The sequence below is a fragment of the Protomyctophum parallelum genome (genome assembly GCF_964188405.1).
Source record: "Protomyctophum parallelum genome assembly, chromosome: 6".
In the NCBI taxonomy this organism is placed as follows: domain Eukaryota; kingdom Metazoa; phylum Chordata; class Actinopteri; order Myctophiformes; family Myctophidae; genus Protomyctophum; species Protomyctophum parallelum.
In genome coordinates, this window is record NC_139701.1 from 1788255 (window position 1) to 1797006 (window position 8752).

Sequence of the window (8752 nt, forward strand, 5' to 3'; positions counted from 1 at the left end):
GACTTGAGAGGTTGACATGTCTGGACATGAACCACAGGAGCGACTCAACTCGCAGTGGGGGGGGGGGGTTCCACGACATGTCTGGACATGAACCACAGGAGCGATAAGCGTAGCCAGGCTGGCTGTGATTTCGACAAAATGACAGACAACACGATGGCTTCCGCAGCTTAGGATTGTATTAGTTATCCATTACAAACGGGTCGATTACGTCCCAGACGCCTTATCACTGCAATTGGCTGGCGAAGGCGCTATGGCGATTATGGTGATCAACTGCCGAGAATATTTTTTCCGAGAATGAGAGTAGCATTGCAAACTGCAAAACGATCGATCGCAACTCGCAGTGTGGGGGGGGTTCCACGGTGTGATATCTGCTAGCCTAGTATACTGCTTCTTTGTCCAAACATGGCTGACGCGACGGCGAAAAAAAGACAGTTGGTCAGATGTATACTGCTTCTCCTATGGCGGTCCTTCGAGAATACGTCATTCGTTTCGCGTATACCTGTCCGTGAAATGGCGATCGACCGTTGGAGATTATTATTGGTTTATATACGGGTTTATATTTCCGAGAATGAGGCGGCAGACCGGTGAGTTGTCGTTGGAAAGAATTAGAGAGGGCTGTGTCGGCGGTGCAAGGCGATCGCAAGGCGCAGTGGGGCCTGGGGGGGGGAACTCAAACTGCCAAAGCGATCAAGAGACTCCCCCCACAAAGCTTCCTCGGGAGAAACCATGTAGAAACAGGAGGGGAGGGGGAATCGAGTGTATTCACAGACACTAGAGTATGGGTAACTCCATTTTAGATGCCCTGACATCTGCGTTGGTCTATGCCGTTGCCGTGCAGACCCATACGTGTAATGGAGGCATTGGAGGAGGGAGCGTCTTCGCCACAGACAGACCTCTTTTCAGGAGGGAGGGGCTTTTTACTCCCGGATCACATATTGGAGCTTCCTGGAGACGAAAGCTGTTATTTTCTTCGGTGTCCTGGAGCATAGGACGTTGATGTACAGTAAGCAATAAAAAAACGTATAAAACGTATACATACGCTTCGCGCGTACGGCGTTCGATATTAATAAAGCGTATGGATACGTTTCCAGCATTTTTTGTGTTAAGGAACGCACATTCACCTCATCCCCAAACCAGTAGGCTATATAAACGCTGATTTCAAAAGCAGCGCACCTGGCACCACTCAGCTCTCGTTAATGTCTCGATGTGAGAAATAAACCTGACAAAGGAGAGAGAGTGCATGTGTGTATGTGTGTGTGTGTGTGCGTGTGTGTGTGCATGTGTCTGTGTGTGTGTGTGCGTGCGTGCGTGTTCTCATTAGCAGACGCGTTATGAGTCTTGTGGTCACCTCATCCACCTTATGGAAACTTCATTCTCTGTTGCTTGGCACACAGTCATACACCTTGACGCACGCACGCACGACACGTACACGGCTGCACGCACACGCACACACACACACACACACACACACACACACACTTCCACCACCACCACCACCACACACCTTCCTGCTTTCTACACCCCACCCCGCTCCACCAGCCTGGCTCTGTTACTAGAGAAATATCCTTTTGTTCTTTACAGAGCTAAGAATATCGAGAGCTCCACATGCATGTGTCATTATGTCCTGCTATGTGCACGTCTATGAGGGTGTGTGTGCGTGTGTGCGTGTGTGTGTGTGTGTGTGTGTGTGTGTGTGTGCGTGCGTGTGTGTGTGTGAGAGAGAGAGAGAGAGAATGAGGTGTATTTATAGCTTCCTATAACGCTAGACGAGGCTTCTCACTAACTTTATTTATTTTTGTCTTCCTGTGTTCCCATCATCAACCCCACCTCATCGGTGCTTTATGACTCATCTGCATCCACACACACACACACACACACACACACACACACACACACACACACACACACACACACACACACACACACACACACACACACACACACACACACACACACACACACACACACACACACACACACACACAATCGGCCATATTAGGCTGTGAGATGATGTAGCAGAGGTCAAGGGTCTTGGGAGATTAAGTTTAGCAAACTGCTATCACACACACACACACACACACACACACACACACACACACACACAGTGACACATTTTAGTTTCGCAGCGCGGGTATTTCTTTCCATAACTGCTCATATAAGCGTTGATGATATGGGCAAAATATTGTGTAAAATGTATATATACGGGCTTAAGTGTTTAGTAAATGATAATCATTTAGATTATCATTTACTAATGTGTAAGTACAACAATCTGCCTCTCAGATGGATAGTGGAGTTGGAGTAGAAAGTAAAGGTGGAAGGAAAGTACACTAAGGGCTCCATGTTCGTCACCGCTAAACCCCTTATCCCTAAACTTCACCGCTAAACCCCTTATCCCTAAACTTCACCGCTAAACCCCTTATCCCTAAACTTCACCGCTAAACCCCTTATCCCTAAACTTCACCGCTAAACCCCTTATCCCTAAACTTCACCGCTAAACCCCTTATCCCTAAACTTCTTTGCCTTTTTTACTATTTTGCAAAACATGTTTGAATAGTTAAAATGGCCAGTCTACAAGCTCACAACGTGTCAATGTAGATTGGCTAGTTGAACTATTCAAAAATGTTTTTCTAAATAGTAAAAAAAAAGGCAAAGAAGTTTAGGGATAAGGGGTTTAGCGGTGACGTTTAGGGATAAGGGGTTTAGCGGTGACGAAAATGGAGCCCTAAATGCCTCAAAATTGTACTTAAAGGGACACTTCACCCTTTTTGCAAAGAAATATATGTTAATGACGTTTAGAAGCTTTAGAACACTTTCCTGGGGGTCTTTATGTGTGTAAATAAGTGGTTTTAGATATTTTAGATTTTAGCAGTGAGCCCAGTGTCTCTGATGTCATGGACACTGGGCTCATTTACTTCCTGGACTACATGTTGTCTCAGTAAGACAGCCCTCCCCCTATCCACAAGGAGGAGCAGTGCACCAAAGTATTATGGGAATTGTAGTCCAGGAAGGAAAACCCCCAGGAAAGTGTTCTAAAGCTTCAAAACGTCATATTTATAATATATAAATATAAATATATAAAACATATATTTTTTAGCAAAAAGGGTGAAGTGTCCCTTTAAGTACAGTACTTGAGCAAATGTACTTAGTTACCTTTCACCACTGGGTAGTCATGAGGACATCTCATTCAGTGGGGATCACCCCCCCCCCACACACACACACACACACACACACACACACACACACATGGGGTAATTGAATTAGGACGAGAGGCTCTGTAACATTCACAGTGACAATGATCACTCACTGCTAATGACCAAACGCATTATTAGCCTCTGCTATGTGGCAGCGGCCACACCCTGCCAGATTAATGCGTGTATATATGTACACACACACACACACACACACACACAGACACACGCACACGCACACAGACAAACGCACACAGACACGCGCGCAAGCACACAGTGAAGTGGTTTCTATGACAAAATAAATGTCAATTGCGGGGATGATGCACACGCTTTTCAAGGGCTCACGTCCGCGCCGCAAACCTAATTGGGCCCGTGTTGTATAATTTAATTGTTCTACTCCCCCAGTCCTCTCAGACAGACAATACATTAATTATAACAATACCTGCAATAACAATAACGATGATGAAACGTTTTGTTTCAGGAGTTTGTTGTATGAGTGACTGCGCTGGGGCCCGTCGTGAGCCCCGACGCATGAATAATACGCAGGGAAGCCCATGGCAATGAAACAACCAGACGAGAGCAGTCCGACAGCATCAAATGAACACACAAGTGAAGCTCGCGCTCATTTGGCAGCGTTTTCATGTGAGCACACCTGAATATCAATGTCCTCTCACCAGAGAATCAACCTGGGAGCTCACAGAGCGCACGCTGGAAACAACTTAGGACGAAACAAACGCACACTGAAAAGCAACCTGCGAGCCTGCAGGGTTAATTTTGACAGCACAAATGAATGTTGGGAGGCCTTGGTATAATGCCTGATTTTACACTCGGTTTGGTTGCAGCTTGTAGATCTGTTATTTTCAGAGTGCAACACTCGAGCACAACCAAACATAAAATGACTAGTCTTTTAGTTACTACTGGATGTCTTCTCCACTAGTCCTTCCCTAACATGTTAGTCTAGTTTTTATCTGTTTACAAAATTGCCAATATAGGGCTATATTTAGTCTTAATTTGAGTCATCATAGCTTAGTGTATATATTTTTTTTTGTTTGTTTTTTGTCAGTGAAAAAAGGTAGTCGACGAACATTTTTCACCTTAGTTTTAGTCAACGACAGTAACACTGCTGCCTCAAAGTGCTCAAACGCAAAGTCTGTCGGCTGAGGTTTGGTTGGGTGGGGTTGTGTGTTTATACCATTTACAGGTTTCTCCTAGTTAACCCATTTTGGGCTATTGAAAAACAGCAGATCTAAAAGCTCGTAGCGCGCCACCGAGTGGCGCGCTACGAGCTTGTAGGTCTGCTATTTATTTATTTTTAATCGAAGAACCACTGACATAGAAACATAGCTTTTTCAGAAAACTGTCAGGATTTTATAGAAGACATTACTCAGGATTTAGTGTGTGCTTTAACTTTACTTTGACCATGGCTTCGTGGGTAGAGCGCCCGTCCTGAAACTGGGAGGTCGCGGTTTGAATCCCCAGGCCGTATCAGACTATAAACACGCTATACAGAAACAGCAGCTAGGCTCCTTCCCTAGGCTCCTTCCCTAGGCTCCTTCCCTAGGCTCCTTCCCTAGGCTCCTTCCCTAGGCTCCTTCCCTAGGCTCCTTCCCTATGCACATACAGTATGGCTCGGTAAGGCTCACTTATTTACTTACTTTACTTAACTTTACTCATTTTGGCTCTGGCGTTGTAGTTTTCTTTTCAGGGGGAATGGGCGTTATATGGAAAGTAAAAATCCACAGACATTTTGACAACAGTCAATAAAAGAAAATGCATATTCTGAGTCAATCAATTGAGCAGAATAACTGAATAGCAGACGTTTGTATGGTTTGTGCGTTCGTGTTACTGTACGTTGCGCATTTATGAAGCCAGGTTCTAGTTGGGGAAAAAGTCAGTTCCTCATGTTCCCTGAACTGTCCTGTGTGCTATATGTTAATAAGCATAATGAAATACGGCTTTCAAACAAAGAAACCGGAGGAAAAAAATTAAAATTAATGACTTAATTGCATAATCAAATGAACTGCTGAGAATTGAGTAACAGATATTGACGTGTTTAATGGTTAGGTGGTGTAATTATTGGGAATCCATTCCGTGTTTCTCTGCTCGTTGCGCGCTAATAGGTGAAAGCTCCCTCCCTCATATTTCCATTTCTTCACAGCAGCATCTCACATTATTCATTACACATAAAACACCAGACTACTTTAGGCCCGCCGTTACTATGTATGAAAAGTGCCTGAGGTGCAAGAGTGAAAGTTTTCACAACCCATAGCCCAGATATGTGTCACAGATGGACTCACACAGAAACAGGGGTAAATAAATTACACCACGGCTGTCAGGCCGTCAGATAGACGAAGCTAGAGTAAAAGAGAGGGGCTCCTTCCAGCCTTGGGTAACTTCTAAGGAGGAGCACGTAAAATAATAACATTATAAAACATTATATTTTAGGGCGACAAGAGTGCTTGATGACGACATTCATCCCAAACAAAAACACGCACGCACGCACGCACGCACACACGCACGCACGCACGCACGCACGCACGCACGCACGCACGCACGCACGCACACACGTACAAACAAACGAAGACGTACCTTGAGCTCGCGGAAGAAGACACTGCTCCGCGCCCACTCCACGATGGAGAAGAGCGTCTGGTCGGCCATCTTGCACATGAGGCCGAAGGTGTTGAGCTTCTCGTGCTTGCCGCGGCTGGCCTGCTCCTGCTGCAGGTACGCCAGGATCTTGGCCTGCACCTGCGGCTCGTCCGGCTCGCACTTGAGCAGCTCAACGATGAGGTGCGGGAAGCCCGGTGGCGAGCCGCCCGACTGGTAGGCGTCGACGTAGGGGTAGCCCATGATGGACTCGGGCGAGCTGGTGTAGGGGTCCGGGTACTCGGACTTGATGGTGCGCGCCGCCGCCGCCGCGGCCGCCGCGGCCGCCGAGCCCTGGAAGTGTCCGTACGCCGCCTGGTAGCCCTGCAGGCTGCCGGCCGTGTGCGGCGGCATGGCCATGCTGACCGGCGACGTCACGAAGGGGCTGCGGTCGTAGTCTGTCGGGGGCAGGGCGGTGGCGTGGTGGTGGTGGTGGTGGTGGTGGTGGTGGTGCCCCGGCGTGGCGTGGAGGTGGTGGTGGTGGTGGCCGAGCGGCGTCAGGCCCTTGGAGTGGATGTTCTGGATGGCCGAGGAGATGGTGAGGTCCGTGGGCACGGCCTGCATCACCTGCGTCATGGCCTCCATCTTCAGGCCGTTGGCGCGGATCAGCGCCTTCTTCTGCTGCTTCAGCGCGCGGTCGCGCTTGTACATGGGGCCGAACTTGTTGCGGCCGCCGCGCATGCGGTCTGCCCGCACGGCTGCGCAGGGGGCGGGGAGGAAGATGGCGGACGGGGCAGGCGGGCAGACGGACAGACAGGAGGAGAGAGAGGGAGAGAAAGAGAAGTGAAAACCAGGGCAGAATTTGAGTGGCACATCAAAAGGACCTTATTAGTGTTGAATGTGTTGAATTATCTACATTCATGGCTGAAGGGCACTCGTACACTATATACTAATAATAACAATAATAACAACGTTCGAAAAAGAGAGAGAAAAGGAACCAATTATTTGAAGAGTTCATTCCACAAATGCTTGTGTAAAAAAAGGCTGAATAAAATAACTAATTGTAGAATTGTTCAAAGAATACACATTTAACATAGTAGTGGATCCTTTTACAAAGCCTATATTGCATTCCTTGCCATTGTTTTTGAGCGTTTTTACTAATCTTTCAAGACCCACAAGAAAATTGTGTTCCATGCCGACGTAAACACCAAATATCTCAGAAGAAAGTCTGTACTTTTTTATAAATAATACTATTAGACTAAGCTGACTGGATTTAGTTTTTTCTACGACACGCTATTCAGGGCAGAACAGTTTGCATACAGCATGCTGTACGAACTCCATGCTACCCGTTTGTACTACAAGTGAGGGATAGGTAGTGAGGGATAGGTAGTGAGGGATAGGTAGTGAGGGATAGGTAGTGAGGGATAGGTAGTGAGGGATAGGTAGTGAGGGATAGTGAGGGATAGGTAGTGAGGGATAGGTAGTGAGGGATAGGTAGTGAGGGATAGGTAGTGAGGGATAGGTAGTGAGGGATAGGTAGTGATAGGTAGTGAGGGATAGGTAGTGAGGGATAGTGAGGGATAGGTAGTGATAGGTAGTGAGGGATAGGTAGTGAGGGATAGGTAGTGAGGGATAGGTAGTGAGGGATAGGTAGTGAGGGATAGGTAGTGAGGGATAGGTAGTGAGGGGTAGTGAGGGATAGGTAGTGAGGGATAGGTAGTGAGGGATAGGTAGTGAGGGGTAGTGAGGGATAGGTAGTGATAGGTAGTGAGGGATAGGTAGTGAGGGGTAGTGAGGGATAGGTAGTGATAGGTAGTGAGGGATAGGTAGTGAGGGATAGGTAGTGAGGGATAGGTAGTGAGGGATAGGTAGTGAGGGATAGGTAGTGAGGGATAGGTAGTGAGGGATAGGTAGTGAGGGATAGGTAGTGAGGGATAGGTAGTGAGGGATAGGTAATGAGGGATAGGTAGTGAGGGATAGGTAGTGAGGGATAGGTAATGAGGGATAGGTAATGAGGGATAGGTAGTGAGGGATAGGTAGTGAGGGATAGGTAGTGAGGGATAGGTAGTGAGGGATAGGTAGTGAGGGATAGGTAGAGGGATAGGTAGTGAGGGATAGGTAGTGAGGGATAGGTAGTGAGGGATAGGTAGTAGTGAGGGATAGGTAGTGAGGGATAGGTAGTGAGGGATAGGTAGTGAGGGATAGGTAGTGAGGGATAGGTAGTGAGGGATAGGTAGTGAGGGATAGGTAGTGAGGGATAGGTAGTGAGGGATAGGTAGTGAGGGATAGGTAGTGAGGGATAGGTAGTGAGGGATAGGTAGTGAGGGATAGGTAGTGAGGGATAGGTAGTGAGGGATAGGTAGTGAGGGATAGGTAGTGAGGGATAGGTAGTGAGGGATAGGTAGTGAGGGATAGGTCATGCTGTGAAATCCTCATGTGTACAAATGGAACCAAACGGACCCCTTTACGCCTCAGAACCCTTTTTGCTTCCATCTGTACATTCTTTCTTCAGAGTGTAAATGACTACTGAGAACTTTACGGTGCGGGTGTGTATAGTGCAGTGTTTACCTTTTGATGTGGTCAACCCCGTGAGACAGATAACATGGTTACTGATTGATCGGAGACAAACCAGCTGCTTATCTCAATCTATCACTCAGGATATATATATGGACTTTAAAAGCAGCTCAAACACGCAGAGGGGAAAACACATCCCGCTACGCTGCCACCAACATGTGGAACGACCTGTCCAAAACACACAACGGGTTCTCGTCTCAACTCCCTATAATCCTCAAAGCTCAAAACTATTCCTGCCCTCAAAATACAAGTGAACATATAGTTTACACACATTGATGGTACAGCCCCCCCCCCACCCCTCCTTTCTCTGTAAATAATCTGCTTTGTTGCAACATGTTTTGTATTGTATGTGGATCGTATGGTGTTGTATGTATTATTGCGACCGAAGGTTAACTATATGGAAT

The 8752-nt window shown here is 47.1% G+C and overlaps 1 protein-coding gene across 1 annotated transcript in view; it reads right to left on the reverse strand.

Annotated features, from left to right (window-relative positions):
• Positions 1–5199: 5199 nt before the first annotated feature.
• Positions 5200–8752, reverse strand: part of nr5a2 (nuclear receptor subfamily 5, group A, member 2) — a gene marked incomplete at its 3' end in the record, with an annotated part of 32446 nt that continues 28893 nt past the window's right edge. Inside the window, exons 4-5 of the mRNA XM_083768043.1 lie at positions 5778–6532; positions 5200–5211 (exon numbers count right to left, since the gene is read on the reverse strand). Of these exons, the coding sequence (XP_083624169.1) occupies positions 5200–5211; positions 5778–6532 (767 nt within the window). The remainder of the gene's footprint in view (positions 5212–5777; positions 6533–8752) is intronic.